Source organism: Neoarius graeffei, chromosome 28 (genome assembly GCF_027579695.1).
Source record: "Neoarius graeffei isolate fNeoGra1 chromosome 28, fNeoGra1.pri, whole genome shotgun sequence".
NCBI lineage: Eukaryota > Metazoa > Chordata > Actinopteri > Siluriformes > Ariidae > Neoarius > Neoarius graeffei.
Genome location: NC_083596.1, coordinates 19,257,360 through 19,280,666, shown reverse-complemented (window position 1 = coordinate 19,280,666; position 23,307 = coordinate 19,257,360). Strand labels below are relative to the sequence as shown.

At 44.2% G+C, this 23,307-nt stretch overlaps 1 protein-coding gene across 1 annotated transcript in view; it reads left to right on the top strand.

Annotated features, from left to right (window-relative positions):
• The first annotated feature begins 2,442 nt into the window (after positions 1-2,442).
• Positions 2,443-23,307, top strand: part of si:dkey-220k22.1 (multiple epidermal growth factor-like domains protein 9) — a 306,189-nt gene continuing 285,324 nt past the window's right edge. Inside the window, exon 1 of the mRNA XM_060912493.1 lies at positions 2,443-2,978. Within this exon, the coding sequence (XP_060768476.1) occupies positions 2,612-2,978 (367 nt within the window). The 5' untranslated portion in view covers positions 2,443-2,611. The remainder of the gene's footprint in view (positions 2,979-23,307) is intronic.

Sequence of the window (23,307 nt, the reverse complement as noted above, 5' to 3'; positions counted from 1 at the left end):
CGGGACATCCATCCATTTTCTGTAGCCGCTTATCCTGTTCTACAGGGTCACAGGCAAGCTAGAGCCTATCCCAGCTGACTATGGGTGAGAGGTGGGGTACATCCTGGACAAGTTGCCAGGTCATCACAGGGCTGACACATAGACACAGACAACCATTCACACTCACATCCACACCTACAGTCAATTTAGAGTCACCAGTTAGCCTAACCTGCATGTCTTTGGACTGTTGGGGAAACCGGAGCACCCGGAGGAAACCCGTGCAGACACAAGGAGAACATGCAAACTCCATACAGAAAGGCCTTCGTTGGCTACTGGGCTCGAACCTGGACCTTCTTGCTGTGAGGCGACACCACTGTGCTGCCCATTTTTGAGACAAGTGAGCCAAAACTCATGCCTTTCTTTTTTTTTTTTTTTAAATATTTTTTTGGGGGGCTTTTTCACCTTTACTGGATAGGACAGTGTAGAGACAGGAAATGAGCGGGAGAGAGACGGGGAGGGACCGGGAAATGACCCCGGGTCGGAACCGAACCCAGGTCCCCGGGTTCACGGCATGGCGCCCCATCCACCCGAGCCACGACGCCCCACTCATGCCTTTCTGAATATAACAGATCCACAGGGGTGTTGTTTTCATTTGTCATTCATCTATCCATCCATCCATTATCTGTAGCTGTCCTACAGCGTCGCAGGCAATCTAGAGCCTGTCCCAGCTGACTATGGGCAAGAGGCGGGGTACACCCTGGACAAGTTGCCAGGTTATCGCAGGGCTGACACAGAGACAAACAACCACTCACACTCACATTCACACCTACGGTCAATTTAGAGCAATCAATTAACCTAACCTGCATGTCTTTGGACTGTTTAAGGAAACCGGAGCACCCGGAGGAAACCCGTGCAGACACAAGGAATGAGAACATGCAAACTCCGCACAGAAAGGCCTTCGTTGGCCACTGGGCTCGAACCCGGACCTTCTTTCTGTGAGGTGACATCACTGTGCTGCCCATTTTTGAGACAAGTGAGCCAAAACTCATCCATCCATCCATCCATCCATCCATTATCTGTAGCTGCTTATCCTGTCCTACAGCGTCGCAGGCAAGCTGGAGCCTATCCCAGCTGACTACGGACGAGAGGTGGGGTACACCCTGGACAAGTTGCCAGGTCATCACAGGGCTGACACATAGACACAGACAACCATTCACACTCACATTCACACCTACGGTCAGTTTAGAGTCACCAGTTAACCTAACCTGCATGTCTTTGGACTGTGGGGGAAACCGGAGCACCCGGAGGAAACCCACGCGGACACGGGGAGAACATGCAAACTCCACACAGAAAGGCCTGGGCTCGAACCCGGACCTTCTTGCTGTGAGGCAACATCACTGTGCTGCCCATTTTTGAGACAAGTGAGTCAAAACTCATCCATCCATCCATTATCTCTAGCCGCTTATCCTGTTCTACAGGGTCACAGGCAAGCTGGAGCCTATCCCAGCTGACTACGGGCGAGAGGCGGGGTACACCCTGGACAAGTCGCCAGGTCATCACAGGGCTGACACATAGACACAAACAACCATTCACACTCACATTCGCACCTACGGTCAATTTAGAGTCACCAGTTAACCTAACCACACGTCTTTGGACTGTGGGGGAAACCGGAGCACCCGGAGGAAACCTGTGCAGACACAAGGAGAACATGCAAACTCCACACAGAAAGGCCTGGGCTCGAACCCGGACCTTCTTGCTGTGAGGCAACATCACTGTGCTGCCCATTTTTGAGACAAGTGAGTCAAAACTCATCCATCCATTATCTCTAGCTGCTTATCCTGTCCTACAGGGTCGCAGGCAAGCTGGAGCCTATCCCAGCTGACTACGGGCGAAAGGCGGGGTACACCCTGGACAAGTCGCCAGGTCATCACAGGGCTGACACATAGACACAAACAACCATTCACACTCACATTCGCACCTACGGTCAATTTAGAGTCACCAGTTAACCTAACCACACGTCTTTGGACTGTGGGGGAAACCGGAGCACCCGGAGGAAACCTGTGCAGACACAAGGAGAACATGCAAACTCCATACAGAAAGGCCTGGGCTCGAACCCGGACCTTCTTACTGTCAGGCGACATCACTGTGCTGCCCATTTTTGAGACAAGTGAGCCAAAACTCATGGCTTCCTGAATATAACAGAACCACAGGGATGTTGTTTTCATGTGTCATTCATCTATAGGCATGAAAATATTGCGTCTTGTATCCGATTCATTCGATTCGGTCCATTCTTGTAAAATGTGTCGACTCGAAGAGTTTAATTGTAACTTTTCCATTAAGACAGCTCATTTATGGAGGCGGGTTTGAAACCCGCGCGCTGTGATTGGTCGAGAGGAACGTCTGTCTTTGAGAATTCCGTCGCGTGCACTTTGTGATTGGTTGGCGGAGTGTTTGTAGTGGACGGACGGGAGAGGAACTGTCAGTCAGTTGGAGTGGAACCGCGGGTCTCGCGCTCAACGAGTTTGTAAAGTCGCGGTGTTGATTGTACCGGGGCTCGGTTCTGAACAAACGGATTTACCGGACACCCTTTCACTTTTCCCATGGGGAGCTGAAAGCGCGCGCTGCGGGCACAATGTTAGTTTTTCCGGTGTTTGAGTTCGTCTTGCTCGCGTGCGCGGCCGGCTGGTCTCGTGCACTCGGCTCACGCGATAGAAACGTCCTCGCGAGGCACGCGCGCGCTGTATCGGATAACCAGCTGGAGGTGTTTGGGACCACGAACATCCCGAACCATCTACCGGAGGAGACGTTTCCCCTGGGGACCACAGGGGCCACCACGGGGGCCACCACAGGGACCACCATGGGGACCACCACGGTCTCTGCTTTACCCAAAACAACAGCTCAAAACTCAACAAAGCTGAACATTTCACTCACAACTACACCGAGTTACCCGCAAAACATCAGTCCAGCTGTGACTGCAGCACTCTTCACCACCAAAAAAGGTAACTTTGACCCAAACTAAAGCTTATTATTATTATTATTATTGAATGTAGGTCTTAAGTGTCTTAAACATGTTTATTATTCAAGCTCACTGCAGCCACATGTGGACCAGCTGCCACCTTTCCATCTTTCACCAGTCCTTGGTTTTCCATCCTGACCTCAAACCCCATCTCTGACATTATATTCTTATGGTGGTGTAGTGGTTAGTGCTGTTGCCTCACAGCAAGAAGGTCCGGGTTCGAGCCCCGTGGCCGGCGAGGGCCTTTCTGTGCGGAGTTTGCATGTTCTCCCCGTGTCCGCGTGGGTTTCCTCCGGGTGCTCCGGTTTCCCCCACAGTCCAAAGACATGCAGGTTAGGTTAACTGGTGACTCTAAATTGACCGTAGGTGTGAGTGTGAATGGTTGTCTGTGTCTATGTGTCAGCCCTGTGATGACCTGGCGACTTGTCCAGGGTGTACCCCGCCTTTCGCCCGTAGTCAGCTGGGATAGGCTCCAGCTTGCCTGCGACCCTGTAGAACAAGATAAAGCGGCTAGAGATGAGAACAATTAATGAATGTGGCCCTAAATTCTCCGCTATTATTTCCTGCTTGGGCAGCACGGTGGTGTAGTGGTTAGCGCTGTTACCTCACAGCAAGAAGGTTCTGGGTTCAAGCCCCGTGGCCGGCGAGGGCCTTTCTGTGTGGAGTTTGCATGTTCTCCCCGTGTCCACGTGGGTTTCCTCCGGGTGTTCCGGTTTCCCCCACAGTCCAAAGACATGCAGGTTAGGTTAACTGGTGACTCTAAATTGACCGTAGGTGTGAATGTGAGTGTGAATGGTTGTCTGTGTCTATGTGTCAGCCCTGTGATGGCCTGGCGACTTGTCCAGGGTGTACCCCGCCTTTCGCCCATAGTCAGCTGGGATAGGCTCCAGCTTGCCTGCGACCCTGTAGAACAGGATAAAGCGGCTACAGATAATGAGATGAGATCTCATCAGCTCACTTCCTTATAAAACCGCATACACTGTATCTGAAACTCAGTGTCACTTTATTACTGTTTACCTCCCTTCCTGTTTGTTTGTTTGTTTTTAATGTAGAAGCATTTAATGTCATTATTTTTAAAGTTTGGAGCTATTGTAAAGACCAGGAGTGAAGTCCAGTTTTCCCGGGGTTTGTATTTTTTAAAGCTAGAATGTCTTTCGGATTTTTCAATCATAGGTCATAAAAATAATTTTCCCCGACACACGGTTATTTCTGTTTAGTGGACTGAAAGCTACTGAATTCGAATCACAGACTTCCAATGTTATTTGTTTTTTTTTTTTTAAATAGAATAATTAATGAATTTAGGGCCACATGGTACTAAATTCTCGGCTGTTATTTCCTGCGGGCGGCACGGTGGTGTAGTGGTTAGCGCTGTCGCCTCACAGCAAGAAGGTCCTGGGTTCGAGCCCCGGGGCCGGCGAGGGCCTTTCTGTGCGGAGTTTGCATGTTCTCCCCGTGTCCGCGTGGGTTTCCTCCGGGTGCTCCGGTTTCCCCCACAGTCCAAAGACATGCAGGTTAGGTTAACTGGTGACTCTAAATTGACCGTAGGTGTGAATGTGAGTGTGAATGGTTGTCTGTGTCTATGTGTCAGCCCTGTGATGACCTGGCGACTTGTCCAGGGTGTACCCCGCCTTTCGCCCGTAGTCAGCTGGGATAGGCTCCAGCTTGCCTGCGACCCTGTAGAAGGATAAAGCGGCTAGAGATAATGTGATGTGTGATGTAATGTGTTATTTCCTGCTTGAGTAGCACGGTGGTGTAGTGGTTAGCACTGTCGCCTCACAGCAAGAAGGTCCTGGGTTGGAGCCCGGCAGCCGACGAGGGGCTTTCTGTGTGGAGTTTGCATGTTCTCCCCGTGCCCGCGTGGGTTTCCTCCAGTTTCCCCCGCAGTCCAAAAGCATGCAGGTTAGGATAATCGGTGGCTCTAAATTGACTGTGAGTGTGATGGTTGTCTGTGTCTATGTGTCAGCCCTGCGATGACCTGGCGACTTGTCCAGGGTGTACCCCGCCTTTCGCCTGCGACCCTGTAGAACAGGGTAAGCAGCTACAGATAATGGATGGATGGATATTTCCTGCTTCACCATGACCCAATTCAAGATACTACGTCATGCATCATGTGGTAGGCTTTCCCCGTTCACACAAGGCATTGTGGGATGCAAATTTGAAACAGGAGAGAAAAATGGAGGACATGAGTGTGTGAATGGAACGTGGAAGACCATCTACAGTAACAGAAAGCGAGAAAAAAAGACGCTATGTTATATATGAAGGAAAGGAAACACAGGACCAAACTAATAAATATCGGTGATTAGCGGAGACAGTGGGATGATCAAAGGTAAACTTACGCATGTGCACACGCACTTCCTCCGTTTGCTTGACTGTATGAACCGGGTGATCTCACACACATTAGTTGCTGTGGAATCCCATCAAATTAGACACGTTCCCCGTCACAGAATCGCCTGATATTTTGCAAGACATTAGAGAAATAAACATACATCATTGTGACCAAGTGTCAGAGAGAACAAAATTTTATCTATTTTATTAAATTGAAAGGCAGTCTTCCTTTTAGAGAAATGAACACAGATAGGTTAGGGAGGTTATATCTAACTTCACAAGAAATATTAATCACCCACACACATTCAAAGGTTATGACATCTTTATTACTGATCTCTGCACTGCTCTTTTTAAATTTATGTCATTCAGTTCAGTTTCTGTCTCCTTATTACTAAGTTATTATCAACACCCATAATGTCTTAGGAAACTGACGCACGTGTCAATTGACTATTAAGGCTACATCCACACGACAACAGCAATGAGATTTTTTTTTTTAAATATCGCGTCCACATGGGCAACGGATCAGTAAAATTTCAGGTTCATATAGCAACGCAACGCTTGCTGAAAATGATGCAATACACATGTCACGCCTCTACGTGCGCTGTAAGACGGTCCCATCGGAGACACCAGAACAATAGAAGAAGTAGACGCATGCGCATAAACCCCTTCTTCTGTAGCATCAGCCACATAAAGTTTTGATTATTAATCAGTAGCGTAAAACGAAAGACGCGGAAAGAGGAATGAATGGGGGTAGATGGAAGCCGGTACGCCAACATTCTGATATCCTCCAGAATTCTTTAATGGTCCGGAATAAATTGAATGCTACACGTTGATGGATTACTTTGTTCTTCTACGCCCTTTTTGAGGAATGTATTGTCGGACTTAAACCAACATCTGAAGAGGTGAGATTGCTCCTTTTTTTTTCCTATGTTTGCTGGCGGGATTGTTTTTGTTTTTGGAAAGCGCACGGGCGGTGCGCGGTTTGGTACTGCTTCCGCAGTGTTTGGACTAAAGACTCTGCCCTAAGGGCTATTCTCTCTCTCTCTCTCTCTCTCTCTCTCTCTCTCTCTCTCTCTCTCTCTCTCACTTTGCACCATTACACAATAAATACTCACAGTGAAAATATTTTGTAAGTGCGTTTCATGAACCAAGTTATAGGATTTGTTGACAACTCGCATCGAGTTCGTTACACTTCTACCCAGCGTGAAGCACTGACAGTCATGTGGTTGTGACGTCATCGTAAACAAATCCGTTCTACTCATCCAGACGACTTCGTAACAGCACTGTTGCCAGATTTTTCCACTCTGGAACCCGTTCTCAAAAGATTTCGTTTTGGGGCACCCAAAACGCCGGTGCCGTGTGGACGCCAGGCCGAAACGATAAACAATTTTATCAGATTCACCTGAGTCCGTTGCCGTGTGGACAGGGCCTAAATATCACTAGAGCGGCGGCTACAATTATCGACACGTTAACGATCTTTTGGCCGTTGCAAAAGTAGAAAAGACTTTCAGTACGTAAATTGTGCATGAATAATTACTCAAACTTCCACTGGAACAAAAAAAACCCCAGTTGATTCCTGATTACTTAGCGTATCAGATCATGTGACACCGTTCCGCAATTATTGACACCTTTGTCCAGAGTTATCGACACCGTTCCACAATTATCAGCACCCAGATGATTATTTATAAAAAAAATAAATAAAAAAAATCGGTATGTGGTATTAAATTAACAAAACACAGTTTTTATTTAAAATTTGTTTTACATAGACTTATATTTAGTACGAAATATCTTTTATATAAATATATCGATGTCGGAGTAATGCTCATGTTTGTAAACAAATGAACTAATAATGTTTAACCTGTGGCTGATAATCTTTTTGTTCCACTCTCTACCCACTTTCTAAATATTTTCGTAGATCACATTTTGCTAATCATTCGTTGTTGTTTGTATTAATTTCTAGTTGTGTAGTTTACCGATAAATGTCAACAGGCAATCGACATTGTAACCGCATGAAAATCCAGGACAAAGGTCGCATGTCGTTCCTCGAACTAAAATATAAAATGTCTACTGATATTGTAATATGTGGTCAATATTTACAACAAACTACAAAAAAAAAAAAATTCTGAATGGAATAGAAAAATCTGAATATTTCAAGCATGTAATTTTTTATTTGCTCGGAATTTAATTCTGGTCTAATTCTATTTATTGCAATCGGATCCCAAATACTCTATAAACATTCCATTCTGTTATGAATCGGGAAAAAATTATTATAAATCACAGCACTTTTATTTTTTTAAAGTATTTCATCTACTTCAACAATGTTACACAAAGATCGATCCATAACAGTTGTAAACGTCACTTAATTCCACAGCGTGTCGATAATGGTGGACCCCGGTGAAAGTGATCACTATTATCGACACCTCACGTGACTTCTCAAACAGATACAAAACAGCGATTGTCAAATGAAAGAGTAAGAAACAAAGTAGGTTTCGACAAGGAGATCATGAAATATCGGTGAATTTGAGAAGTAAAAACACATCCATGATCTTTCCACCATGCTTACCTGCGACGATAACGTCCGGGTTCTCCTTAAATTGTTGATCGTGCTAAAAAAAATTCCATCTCAGATAACGAGCTGTCATCAATCGACAAGCTCAAAGGGCAAGGCGGGTCTTCAGGTTGATTAATTAACCAATAATAACTGTTGGAACTGAAACGCAGGTTTGTAAAATTTGTTTTTTATTGGTAAATCTGAAACGGTGTCGATAATTATGGACTGTCGATAATTGTAGCTGCCGCTCTAGTAACATTTATCATCAGTTTAATAAAATATATATAATTTCTCTCTCACGTCTCTCTCCTTTCGGGACCACAAAGACACAAATTCTAAGCTACAGAATTATATTGCAACATTCAAAATCCCAGATGACATCCCATCTCACAAGACTATGATCATGTAAAGATGTTTTCCAAGTTTCTGTCTCTCTCACTCACACACACACACGCACACGCACACACACACACGCACACACACACACACGCACAAATACCATTTTCTCCAATGCATCCAGGCTCAGTTGACTGCAGCAGCTCATTTGTAGTGTCTTGAGAATATAAATTTATGTTGACATTAATATTTCATGGCAAAACAAAAAAACTATTTTCTCCCTCTATGTGACTAATATGCCAAAAGCCGGCTATGGTACAGTCGGCTGGCTGGTTCTGCGTCGGCTACATGTAGCATTAAAACATACGAATAATTATATCATGGTGTCCACATGAACACAAATTGTTGTTGACCTGTTAAATAAACTTAGTCGGGGCAAATAATCTTACCCCTTTTCCACCAAATCAGTTCCAGGGCTGGTTCGGGGCCAGTGCTGGTGCTGGTTCACAACTCGTTCAACTTGCGAGCCAGCTGAGAACCAGTTTGCTTTTCCATAGCTCGCGGTGCTAACGGAAGACACGTCATTACGTCGCTGTATACATCAGTTACGTCGTTGTATACGTCAGTTACGTCGCTACGTTTGCATAAACCTTGGCGCGAATATCGAAGCAAAAACAACGCAGAAGAAGCCGCAGCAGCAACAACAACAACAATAATAATAATAATGGATGACTTCGCGTTTGTACAGCTGCTGCTTCTCGCCGCTTAAAGGAACAGTCCACCGTACTTCCATAATGAAATATGCTCTTATCTGAATTGAGACGAGCTGCTCCGTACCTGTCCGAGCTTTGCGCGACCTCCCAGTCAGTCAGACGCGCTGTCACTCCTGTTAGCAATGTAGCTAGGCTCAGTATGGCCAACGGTATTTTTTGGGGCTGTAGTTAGATGCGACCAAACTCTTCTGCGTTTTTCCTGTTTACATAGGTTTATATGACCAGTGACATGAAACAAGTTCAGTTACACAAATTGAAACGCGGCGATTTTCTATGCTATGGAAAGTCCGCACTATAATGACAGGCGTACTAACACCTTCTGCACGCTTCGGCAGCGCATTGATACGGAGCTCAGATATCAATGCGCTGCCGAAGCGCGCAGAAGGTGTTAGTACGCCTGTCATTATAGTGCGGACTTTCCATAGCATAGAAAATCGCTGCGTTTCAATTTGTGTAACTGAACTTGTTTCATGTCACTGGTCATATAAACCTATGTAAACAGGAAAAACGCGGAAGAGTTTGGTCGCATCTAACTACAGCCCCAAAAAATACCGTTGGCCATACTGAGCCTAGCTACATTGCTAACAGGAGTGACAGCGCGTCTGACTGACTGGGAGGTCGCGCAAAGCTCGGACAGGTACGGAGCAGCTCGTCTCAATTCAGATAAGAGCATATTTCATTATGGAAGTACGGTGGACTGTTCCTTTAAAAATGGCGATCTTTCGCGGTCTTGTTATTGTTGTTGGTCTTAACACTTCCCCCCCCGCTGACGTAAGCGGTTCTTTCCTCTGTCCCAGCAGAGAGTTGGTGCTAGCCTGGAACCGTTTTTTTCTGGCCCCAGAGCCAGTTCTTTGTCAGTGGAAACAGAAAACCCGGTTCCAAACTAAGCACTGGCCCCGAACCAGCCCTGGAACTGCTTTGGTGGAAAAGGGGCAATAGAGCACTATTATAGATATTCATTAAACCACTCAAACTTTAGAGCTCGCCTGGCTCATTAATCATACAGACCCTACGCTGTAAATTCAACAGAACCAGGCTACACGGAGCGGTTTTTGTGCATCAGCATAATTCGATAGGTTACACTGTTGATACAGTCGATATACACACCCACAGTCGATGACTTATCTGTTTTCATTTGTTTTGTTTTTTTGACGTCGTCTTCCAACCAGTTCTGAAGGATGTTCTTGTTCTATTGGCGGTTACTGATGTTTTGAATGTGCTATGTCAATAACACCCCGCCTGTCTTCAGATGCTGCAAGTCAGTTTCTGATCTGTTTCAGTCAGTTGTTTTCTATTAATTTCTTACTTTTTTTGAGGGTGAACATATCCGGGGTTAGGCTCAAAATACCCGGGGTTACAGGCTACCCGAGTGATGGGGCCTAACGACGCCACTGCTCCACAGCATTTCTTTGTATATGCCTAAGACTTTTTGAGTTTTTTCAGCAGAATCCTTGATTATTAGAAACTATACAGCAACCATTAAGGTGGCACGGTGGTGTAGTGGTTAGCACTGTCGCCTCACAGCAAGAAGGTCCGGGTTCGAGTCCCGTGGCCGGCGAGGGCCTTTCTGTGCGGAGTTTGCATGTTCTCCCCGTGTCCGCGTGGGTTTCCTCCGGGTGCTCCGGTTTCCCCCACAGTCCAAAGACATGCAGGTTAGGTTAACTGGTGGCTCTAAATTGACCGTAGGTGTGAATGATTGTCTGTGTCTATTGGCCCTTTTCCACTACCCTTTTTCAGCTCACTTCAGTCCGACACGGCTCGCGTTTCGACTACCTCAGAGCAGCACGACTCAGCTCGCTTCAGCCCTGCTTAGCACCCAAAACTCGCACGGTTTTGGAGTAGGGCTGAAGCGAGCCAAACCGAGCCGAGTGGGGCTAGGGGCGTGAGCAGACACTCCCCTGTGCACTGATTGGTGAGGAGGAGTGTCCTCGCATGCCCACACACGCCCCGCGAGCACGCTGGGATCTGTAAACAGCGTAAACCCGGAAGAATAATAATTACGAATTACGAGAATTTCTGAAGCCTTATGCGCCTCGCCTCATCTATACGCTCTTGCCAGTATCTGTTGGCGTTGTCGGTGACAACAAGCCACAGCACCAAGACCAGCAACACTAACGACTCCATGTCCTCCATGTTTATTGTTTACTATCCGGGTCGTGAGACTACCGCTTAAAAGGTCACTGATGTCACTGTTTGCGCCGCTAACGACATCACGTGACGTCCATCCACTTTCACTAACTCCACCCAATGTGTCCACCCACTTCCAGCCAGCACGGTTCAGCGCGGTTGTCGTCAAAATGCAACTCCAACAGCCCCGCTCAGCTCGACTCAGCCCAACTCAGCACGGCACGGCTCAGCCCAACTCAGCCGCGTTTGTAGTGGAAAAGCAGCATATGTGTCAGCCCTGTGATGACCTGGCGACTTGTCCAGGGTGTACCCCGCCTTTCGCCCATAGTCAGCTGGGATAGGCTCCAGCTTGCCTGCGACCCTGTAGAAGGATAAAGCGGCTACAGATAATGAGATGAGATGAACAACCATTAAGCCAGTGCATTATAATACGGTAATGTCTGTATATTTAACAATTATTCCACAAAATCGAGTTGTACACGCCGAGTCGGCTATAAGCCATGTACGACGAGATTGACTGGAATAACTGTTTCATTCCATCCACATTCACTTGATTTTGAGAAACAGAGCATTTTTATTTTTATTTTTTTGCAAATTCGTTAAATAAAAAACGTCCGACAAAATCATTCCCGTTTAGAATCTAAACAAACCGGCGAAATGACAGGAGCAGTTTGTGAAAAATGCTGTAATGATAATAATTCTTGAAAAAAACAACAACCCCGTTCTTACCATCAAATACTTTTATTCCATACTTTGTTGCTTTTTTTTTCTTTTGTATTTTTTGGGGTTTCGTTTGCGAGTAGTTTTTATTTCGTCCTCGGTTGGTTCAGCAACACGCACCGCCATTTTGTTTTTCTCTACTCACGGTATATGAGCTGATAGCCTAGCAGTCAATCAGAGCGCCCGATTGCTCATATCCAGTGAATGTGGATGGAATAATATTATCTATACATTTATACATTTATGTAAATGCACCCTTGGCCTACGTATTGGCTTCCCCATGTCTTAAAACCTGGACATACCCCTGGCAAGAGCATATCCTGGAAATTGTATGTACTTTGGAGCCAACAAAATACACAATACACAGGATGCAAGGCAACGCCAAGGAACGATTTCTCTATTTTCGATTCCTGTTCTTTATGTTCACCATGCAGAGAGTTTCCCCTGTCTGTAAAGTGCTTAAACTGGTCTGCCATGTATTAACATGTCACGGTGTCAGGCTGCGTTTTCACTTTGAAAGTGGGAGCACTCGACACGTTTTGTTGTCATTGGAATAATTAATGGCTAAACGTGAAAGAGCATACAAAGTTCAAAAGTTCCATCGCCTTTGTTATAAGACACACCTTTATGTGTGTTCACAGTGACCGAGGTGTACTGGAAAACTAAAGAATCTCTAAATATAGAAATACGCTGGGAGAAGTGCTGTAGATCAGGCAGATGGTTTGGAAAAGATCTTCTTTAACTGCTTTATAACTATAAAGAGGAACTGATCAAGCTCTTTTTCCTCATTTATTTGGAGAAGTTCAAGGGTTACCTGAAACCAGAAGTTCATCGAGGATTATTTTTCCATTGAAGCTGAGTGAAAATGGTCAAAAAAAAAAAAAGCCTATGGCCATTATTAAAAAATGGTCTACTTCCAGTCCACCGGCCGGGTGAGTGCCGTTTGTGCGGTTGAAATTTTTTTTTTTTTAACGCCGGTTTTTCGACATTTTTTCGGGTTCGTAAATCTAAAATCGAACTTGACATTTCCGCATTCCCAGGGCTTTCTACTAAGGCTCATACTAGCCAGCCATGACAATAAGTAGCCAGCCGGGGGGAGTAAACACAAAATAAACTCCTGTGCACGCAGTTCCCAGGATTAGATGTATTTTCCACAGACCGTTTATTTATTCACTTTACTCAAATACAAAGTAAAATGGCAGTAAATCTTCTTTCTTTTCTTGCGTATTGCATCATGAGGCGTTCCTGGCTTGTAAATCTCTTATTTTCGGTGCATGACACATTCACGCAGCTGAGCATGCTATGAATTAACAACGACAACGGTCTGCAGTGGCGGCTACACAATTACACACTCAGCGAACATTTCTCCATTTGTGTATGAAAATACACTCCAACCACTCAGTTTGGCTTCATTTACAACCAACGGTGTCTTTTGATGCCAGCACGTAATTGAACGAGAGAAGACTGGTTTACCGGAGACAAAATAAGCATCATCTCTGCTTCTGATCCCTCCGACAGCCCCGACACACTACTGCCTCCGCCGAGTGCACACGCACACACACCGCATGTCGGGGCCACGGATGAGTTACTCTCCCTTACTCTGCGCATGCGCCGTGCGGCACAAAAAAATGGCAGCCACCATGAAGGAAGGACACAAATTTGCCAGAGCAGCAAAGAAAGCCAACTCCATCTTGGGTATGATAGCAAGGTCCATCAAGTACAAATCCAAAACTACAGTGATAACTTTGTACAAAGCACTTGTAAGGCCCCACCTGGACTATGTGATACAAGCATGGCGTCCATGGCAGCAGAAAGATGTCAACCTTCTGGAGAGTGTACAGCGTAGAGCCACCCGAATGATCCCTGGAATTGGACATTTAGACTATCCGTCTAGATTTAAGGCAGTAAATCTTACCACACTGGAGACAAGGAGAGCACGGGCGGACCTTCTAGAGGTGTTTAAAATATTTAAAGGAATGGAATGCATAGATCCCAAAGAAATATTTACTATCGAACACAGTAGGACAACAAGAGGCCATCCCTACAAAATAGCTAAGTTGCATTCCAGACCGGATGTAAGGAAATACTTCTTTGCCAGAAGAATTGTCAACGACTGGAACAGACTTCCTACAGAAGCAGTGATGTCAGAAGATATCAACCAGTTCAAGGGGCATCTGGACAGGTTCCTCAAGCACCGAGTGGGGGATTATACGAGTCAGAAGATGACTCTCTTCCCCGTCATCTCCTCAACTACATCACCGTAAGACGTAGAAGAGGAGGATCAAGGTAAATCAAGGAGATCCGGAGTTTTCAAACATTTGCTTAAGTGTGAAATCGCAAAATGGTATCCTAGCGAACAACAAAATAGTAAAGATTCAGAAAAACAAATCATTCAGTGATCATTTTAATAGTGTAATTTCATCCGAACTAGGCGTAACGGTCGATTTAGAACTACAAAAAGTCCGTGTGTCGGACATTTTAAGTACCTTTGTAAAAGTTTTGCAAATGTTGCAGTCAGCATTTAAAATGCTAACTTAAAGTTTTCGTACAAGTTTCAGTTGATTAAACCGTCATTTTATTAAATGTGTCTGCTTTTGTAATAATAAAGTACTGAAAGAAAAAGCAAACACAGCATTGCGATTTCTTATCCATCCATATATTAAAAAAAAAAAATCCCTCCCTCCCGACTGAAATTTTTTTGCTCACCCGGTGGACAGGAAACAAATTTTTTTTAAGGATGGCCTACTGTTGTAATTCCATATCTGAACTCCAAAGCTACATACGATGATGGGGCAGAAACGTCATTCACATTTATACTTTTTAGTGTCAATCACCAATTTGGAAAGTCATTGCTTGCCATCAAGTGTAAAGGAAATCGCATTTAGAGATGGCAGGTTTTTCAGATTCTAATTTTCCGTCTTATTTTGCTAGTGACTGTTGCTCATCATGTTTTTACATATTAGGTGTCACGCATATACGTAGAGCTTAAACCTGATTAGCAGTGGAACCAGGCGTAATCATCGTTCCAGATACTGTCTTAAAGCCAGATTAAACATGGCCTTGTTTAATAAAATTAGTTCATTAAACTTCTATTTTAAACTAATGAACTTTGAGGTTTGGTTTGCTCCACTTACTGGTTTGCCTTGCACAAGCATAAGGATCGATGCCAGAGCTCTCATTTAATATCTCCCCAAGCTGAAGGCATGTTCAGATTGCACTAAGGAATATATTTACATTGCATTTGCATGTTTTTGTTTGACAGACGCTTTTATTCAAAACCAAAGCGGCAAATGAGGCATTAATGTAATTCGAGCTGAAAATGAGCCGACGATAACGTATGCACCAAATGACCAAAAAACGTCCAGGATGTACCGTTGCAGGAATAAAATACTCAACAGTGTAAAAAACCGAAAGGGTCAGAGATAAAAGAGAACTGAAGTCATTTTTAAACTTGCTTTATTTCTTAATTAAAGCTTTATTCAATTACATTTTCGGTTTTAGTAACCTTACAGTATATCGTGACTCGTATTGGCAACTAATCGCAATTAAATATTATCCTTATTGGCAGTGCTTAATTTGTGACGTGGGAGGTCCCGGAACGCAGGAGGCGGGTGGGTCCGGCGACTCAAAAAAAAAAAAAAAAAGGCGGGGGGTGGTTTACTATAACTTTACGCACACACGCCTATTGTGTGTGTAAAAAAAAAAATATCAGACATTATGATCTTAGGAAACGCTTTAGTGACGAACAGTTACAGACAGTAATCTCATCTCATCTCATTATCTCTAGCCGCTTTATCCTTCTACAGGGTCGCAGGCAAGCTGGAGCCTATCCCAGCTGACTACGGGCGAAAGGCGGGGTACACCCTGGACAAGTCGCCAGGACAGACAGTAATATGTCGTGATATTATGTTATAAAATATTATTTTTAATTAGGCTATATATTAAATTATATATTAAATTTATCTTCTAAAATAACAGACTCTACTCATATCACAACCGGTTTATTTCACCATTGGAGATCAGATCACACAAGACATGAATTAAATGACTCATTTTAAGGATTTAAGTAGGGTGTTTAAAAGCAGTGCCAGCGGGACTTCATGGCTCAGGTGGATAAGGCGCCAAACCATAAATCCGGGGACCCGGGTTCGATTCCAACCTGCGGTCATTTTCCGAGCCCTCCCTGTTTTTCTCCTGCTCATTTCCTGTCTCTACACTGTCCTATCCAATAAAGGTGGAAAAAGCCCAAAAAAGAGAATAATTTAAAAGCAGTGCCAGCAAACATAAGTGCAATCAATTCAAGTCATAGTTAAGAAATAAAGGGTTTACAAAACAAGTTGGAGAATTCATTTTAAAAATTTTAGTAAGCCTTCTTGTTTTTTTGCCATTTTTTCCACAGCGCAAGCTAACGGCTACAAAAAACCCGGTGTTCTATTGAGCGGAAGTATACACCCCATGTCCCTAAACAAATTTTTATTTACTTATTTAATTTATTGTTTGATTTTTTTCCCTTTGTGATGGTCACGGAGGTGATCTGATCCATTTGAATAGTTGCCGGAACACCGAATGAAATGAAAATAGCTGCCGGATCCGACAACGGAGGTTACGGATCTTGTTCCGTCGTGTTCCGGCTCAAATTAAGCCCTGCTTATCAGCCTGTTCGGTTTTTAGCCGTGTTGAATTTAGTTCGTTTGGTCCACGGCAGGCGTCGCTTATCCGCGTGATTTTCACGAGACTTGTGCGAGACTTCGAAACGTGACGTGTCAGCCAGGTGTCAGTGCCGCCGTTTTCCAAATGAAATATTGCACAAAAACGAGTTTAAATGACGATTACTGCCTACTTTTTTAAAACTTTCCTGATTGCTATCAAAACAAAACTTCCAGCTTGATTACATCAGCATTCGAAAGAGGGCGCGCGTCTTTTGACAACGTTGGCAGATGTTGGTCACTTTGATTTCCGCTGTACGTTTTTCTTTCATCCAACGATGTCTCGCACAGGTCTCAACGAATCTCGTTTACGGCCATTGCTTTGACATATGGACTGATATATTACACAGCAAATTTCAAACACTCATAACTTGCTTTAGCAGTGACAAAATAGCGATCAAAAATGCATTCCTGTATTTAATAAAATGAGAAATAGAATTTTGATCGGCACGGTGGTGTAGTGGTTAGCGCTGTCGCCTCACAGCAAGAAGGTCCGGGTTCGAGCCCCGGGGCCGGCGAGGGCCTTTCTGTGCGGAGTTTGCATGTTCTCCCCGTGTCCGCGTGGGTTTCCTCCGGGTGCTCCGGTTTCCCCCACAGTCCAAAGACATGCAGGTTAGGTTAACTGGTGACTCTAAATTGACCGTAGGTGTGAATGTGAGTGTGGATGGTTGTCTGTGTCTATGTGTCAGCCCTGTGATGACCTGGCGACTTGTCCAGGGTGTACCCCGCCTTTCGCCCGTAGTCAGCTGGGATAGGCTCCAGCTTGCCTGCGACCCTGTAGAACAGGATAAAGCGGCTAGAGATAATGAGATGAGATGATTTATGTAACAATAGATAGATGAGCATTGATATATGAATCCATGGGTGCTGAAGCCGAAGGTGACAATTCCATATTTCAATGCAAAATCGCTCGCTGCTAAACTTGGTCTACACAGACTGTGCACTGAAACCGTGCAAAGCTCTCTCAGCCTGCCGGCGCTTCCGCAGGTAACGTCACGAATCTGGCTCCAGACTCCCTTGGGATTTTTCCAGACGCGTTTTGTTATTAGGATGCAGTGCTGCAGCACAGCAACCTATGGGCTCCCCTAGGGGAGCCCATAGGTTGCAGTGCAAAGCACTGCAACTATTGTTCTTCTACGTGTTTCTTCTTCTTCTTATTATTATTATTAAACTTATTATTCCTACGCAAATTTTGATTTCGAATACCTCAATAACCGTACGTCGCACACAGACAAACAATACATCAAAACGTGCGGCTCGATCGGACTCGCTATGCTATTACTTTTCTCTACAGTTTACGATTTTTTCGCGACGTAGTCGCGAAAAAATCGCCCCAAAAAACCCCATTCATTTCTATGGAATTAATTGAAAAAAAAGCACTTTTTCAACGTTTTTCAAACATCCGCTGCTCTGGCATGCTTTCACCTAGAGACATGATTCAAACTCTAAAACGTAGGAAAACTTCTCCTCTGTGGATCTGGCATTCAACTTTTCTGCTAGGTTTTACACTTTCGGATCAGGCCCGGTTCAAACGCCATGTGGTTTCTGGGAGAAAATCCGGCTTTTGAATGGGTGTCTATTGCGTTACACACCAGTGCGCCTCGTTAACTCAGAGTGTAGGCGGCTTCAAAAAAAAGCTCAAAATTTCTCACTTAAACTGTGTTTTCATCCACAAATTTCACTCTACAGACATGATTTTCTCAAAAGTAGTAGGAAAACTTGTCCTGATTCACACAATGTGTCTACCTAAACGGTAGGATTTACGGTTTTTGAATGACAAGCCTCAAAGTGAGGAGAGCACAGGTGAGCGGCCTCATTGACTCCCAGTATAAACGTTGCTGAAAAGTCACTCGTTTTTAACTCCCTGTAGCGTCCTCATTTTTAACAATACAAACAAAAAAATACATCATTTTATTCAGGAGACCCTTCTAGCGCTCACTGTGAAAGAATTTTGTGAATAGCTGCTTCCGTTGTCGAGTTATTTGTCATTGTTCGAGGTCTGGTCTGTAGTAAAACACAGCCCAAAATTCAAGACCTTGTGTGTTTTAGCTCATTGACATGCATTATAAACGGGATAGAAAAGTCACTCGTTTTTAAATCGCTCTAGTGTCGTTATTTTTAAGAGTACAAACAAAAAAATACATAATTTTATTCAGGAGACCGTTCTAGCGCTCACTGTGAAAGAATTTTGTGAATAGCTGCTTCCGTTGTCGAGTTATTTGTCATTGTTCGAGGTCTGGTCCGTAGTAAAACACAGCACAATATTCAAGACCTTGTGTTTCTTAGCTCATTGACTCACATTATAAACGTGAGTGAAAAGTCACTCGTTTTTAAATCGCTCTAGTGTCGTTATTTTTAAGAGTACAAACAAAAAAATACATCATTTTATTCAGGAGACCCTTCTAGCGCTCAGTGTGAAAGAATTTTGTGAATAGCTGCTTCCGTTGTCGAGTTATTTGTCATTGTTCGAGGTCTGGTCCGTAGTAAAACACAGCACAATATTCAAGACCTTGTGTGTCTTAGGTCATTGACACACATTATAAACATGAGTGAAAAGTCACTCGTTTTTAAATCGCTCTAGTGTCGTTATTTTAAAGAGTACAAACAAAAAAATACATCATTTTATTCAGGAGACCCTTCTAGCGCTCAGTGTGAAAGAATTTTGTGAATAGCTGCTTCCGTTGTCGAGTTATTTGTCATTGTTCGAGGTCTGGTCCGTAGTAAAACACAGCACAATATTCAAGACCTTGTGTTTCTTAGCTCATTGACTCACATTATAAACGTGAGTGAAAAGTCACTCGTATTTAAATCGCTCTAGTGTCGTTATTTTTAAGAGTACAAACAAAAAAATACATCATTTTATTCAGGAGACCCTTCTAGCGCTCACTGTGAAAGAATTTTGTGAATAGCTGCTTCCGTTGTCGAGTTATTTGTCATTGTTCGAGGCCTGGTCCTTCATAAAAAAAACAGTAGAAAACTCCAGCCCTTGTGTGTCAGCCTCACCTTAGCCGCCCACTTTATTAGGAACACTTCTGTTCGTACATACAAACTACAAACACTCTTCTTAGAGTTTAGAGTTTATTTTATTTTTAAAAGTGACAGTGCACAAATTAAACATTATCCTTGTGTTAAGGACAGATGTCTGTCCCAGGTTATAGCAGTACATGCTAATTTCCGCCTGTAGTCACTTTGGTCATACTCTTGAATAGGTCTTCTTCATGATGGCTGCTGTCTCGAGCACACACACGATCATTGCATTGAAACATCATTGCGGGTCACACATTCACGGCCAGCGAACATGCGTGAGCGAATTGCTTCGCGCACTGCATCCTCTCACAATTTCCCCCGGGGAATTGTCCGGTCTAGTGTTATATTTGTTACTCTTCCTACACAAATTTTGATTTCGAGTAACACAATAACCGTACGTCGCACACAGACAAACAATGTATCAAAACGTGCGGTTCGATCGGACTCGCTATGCTATTTCTTTTCTCTACAGAATACGATTTTTTCGCGACGTAGTCGCGAAAAAATCGTCCAAAAAAATCCCATTCATTTCTATGGAATTAATTGAAAAAAAAGCACTTTTTCAACGTTTTTCAAACATCCGCTTCTCTGGCATGCTTTCACCTAGAGACGTGATTCAAACTCTAAAACGTAGGAAAACTTCTTCTCATTGTCTCATTGTCATTGTTCGAGGCCTGGTCCATAGCAATTTACAGCAGACACCTGATAAAATCTTGTGTGTGTCTTAACTCTCCTGTTCAGGCCCGTCACCATGCCGATTGGGGCCAGTGACGGGGCAGAGGGGGGCTGCTGTCTCAAGCACACACACAAATCATGCTCAAAATTTCAAACTTAAACTGTTTTCAGCCACAAATTTCACACTACAGACATAATTTTCTCAAAAGTAGTAGTCACACTTGTCCCAAAAAAAACCCATTCATTTCTATGGAATTAATTGGAAAAAAAAGCACTTTTTCAAACATCCGCTGCTCTGGCATGCTTTCACCTAGAGACGTGATTCAAACTCTAAAACGTAGGAAAACTTCTTCTCATTGTCTCATTGTCATTGTTCGAGGCCTGGTCCATAGCAATTTACAGCAGACACCTGATAAAATCTTGTGTGTGTCTTAACTCTCCTGTTCAGGCCCGTCACCATGCCGATTGGGGCCAGTGACGGGGCAGAGGGGGGCTGCTGTCTCAAGCACACACACAAATCATGCTCAAAATTTCAAACTTAAACTGTTTTCAGCCACAAATTTCACACTACAGACATAATTTTCTCAAAAGTAGTAGTCACACTTGTCCCAAAAAAAACCCATTCATTTCTATGGAATTAATTGGAAAAAAAAGCACTTTTTCAAACATCCGCTGCTCTGAGAAACTGAGAAGAGGGCAGCCGACAGGCCTCACCTTAGCCGCCCACTTTATTAGGAACACTTCTGTTCGTACATACAAACTACAAACACTCTTCTTAGAGTTTATTTTATTTTTAAAAGGGACAGTGCACAAATTAAACATTATCCTTGTGGTAAGCACAGATGTCTGTCCCAGGTTATAGCAGTACATGCTAATTTCCGCCTGTAGTCACTTTGTTCATGCTCTTGAATAGCTCTTCTTCATGATGGCTGCTGTCTCGAGCACACACACAATCATTGCATTGAAACATCATTGCGGGTCACACATTCACGGCCAGCAAACATGCGTGACCGAATTGCTTCGCGCACTGCATCCTCTCACAATTTCCCCCGGGGAATTGTCCAGTCTAGTTTTATTTTGTTCTGCTGTAGACAGATGGCCTTGTGCAAAATTACCCTTCTGGGTGAGTGTGTAAAGGGACATACTTTCATATAAAAAAACCCGAAATTGGTCCAGGATATGCACTTTAAGTGCTGGTAACCAAGCCAGCAAATGGATCGGGCAGCCTTTAGGGAGATGTAGTCCACTCCTGAGTACCTGGATGAGCTGTTGTATTGCTGCAGGCTTTCTTCAAAATCAAGAGCTGTAGCGGTCCATGAAAGCTCATTAGCTGGTCATCAATCATTACTTTGAGTTTCCTGGTCAGCTTTGATGATGATAATGAGTTGACCTTGGCGTTCCAGTCTTTGCCGGGAACCTTATCAATCAACATGAATTTGTCCTCTCCGTCCAAAGTAACATTATGCAGAGATTTCTTGCAAGTTTCTATAAATAAAGTCTTTCTCTCTGCTAGAGTTCTGTTTGACTTCTCTGTTCACGGGCCAAGCAAAACCGGAAACGTTGGCTGAAGTGATCTGACTCACCGCCTGCACCTGTGAATGGGAAAAGCAAACATCATATCAAAGTGCTTTTTAAAGGGCTGCAACACCCTTTAAGCAGTTAGTCGACTCTAATGGACCTGAATCACTGTACAGGGATATTATTAGAATTACATGTTTTCTCTTCTCACCAGGGGAATGGGAACATAACCATCAGATTTTCTTTGTCCTAGATACGCTAACACGATACAATCCCTGACCTCAAGGCACATGTAATGCTTACTGTCCCAGCGCTGTTGGTCACAGTGAGACATCTTTCAAGATGTGAAAGCCTGTAGTGCGCGGATTGAATAATAACGAGATTAAACCCTGACACAATTACATGGACGTGCCTTTCTGTCTTAGACTTTCAGTGATGTGGCAAAAGGATGGAAAGAGGATTTGTAAAATGAAGCCCTTCAAAATTAGCAGTTTTTATTTCTATTTTTGGTAGCATTTTTTTCTCAAAGAAAAGTCTAATCTGTGCAATTTGTATCCATTATAACATCTGCCAAGTACTCTCTTGTTGTGTCCTGTGAAAGCAAGGTCGGTGTTAATCTGTTTCTTCAGCAGGCAGTGTCGCAGAGTCCGTCTGACAAACTGGAAACTGTCCTCTCCTCAATCTTCCCCTCGTTCTCCTTCCCTCGAACACATTGCCCTCAGTCTCCTCGTCCAGCCTCTCTTTCCCACCTTCTCATCTCATCTCATTATCTCTAGCCGCTTTATCCTGTTCTACAGGGTCGCAGGCGAGCTGGAGCCTATCCCAGCTGACTACGGGCGAAAGGCAGGGTACACCCTGGACAAGTCGCCAGGTCATCACAGGGCTGACACATAGACACAGACAACCATTCACACTCACATTCACACCTACGGTCAATTTAGAGTCACCAGTTAACCTAACCTGCATGTCTTTGGACTGTGGGGGAAACCGGAGCACCCGGAGGAAACCCACGCGGACACGGGGAGAACATGCAAACTCTGCACAGAAAGGCCCTCGTCGGCCACGGGGCTCGAACCCGGACCTTCTTGCTGTGAGGCGACAGCGCTAACCACTACACCACCGTGCCGCCCTCTTTCCCACCTTGATTGTACCAATTTATAATGGATGAACCATTTAGAGTGCTTGTGACAAACGGGTCAATAAAAACAGAAGAGGAAGTTAGCTCGTGTCTGTGAGCTAAAAAGACTTAGTGTTTAGGGTTGGACAGGGTTGCTGAGTTAAACAGCAGCGAGACCGAATTCCGAGGAAAGTGTGCCTGGGGAAGAGTGGATTCACTCGAACAGGAAAGCGTGCAGGTCACTAAAGAGGAATTTGTTCATTTCTCTTGAACTCTAACCACACAAATTTGCAAACACACTTTTAGAGTACACAACTGATTTTATCTGGGTATGGACAGAAAACAACAGTGCAATGGAAAAGTGTTTTTTGGTCCATCCATCCATCTTACTAAGTGCTTTATTCCACTCCATCCATCCATCCATCCATCCATCTATC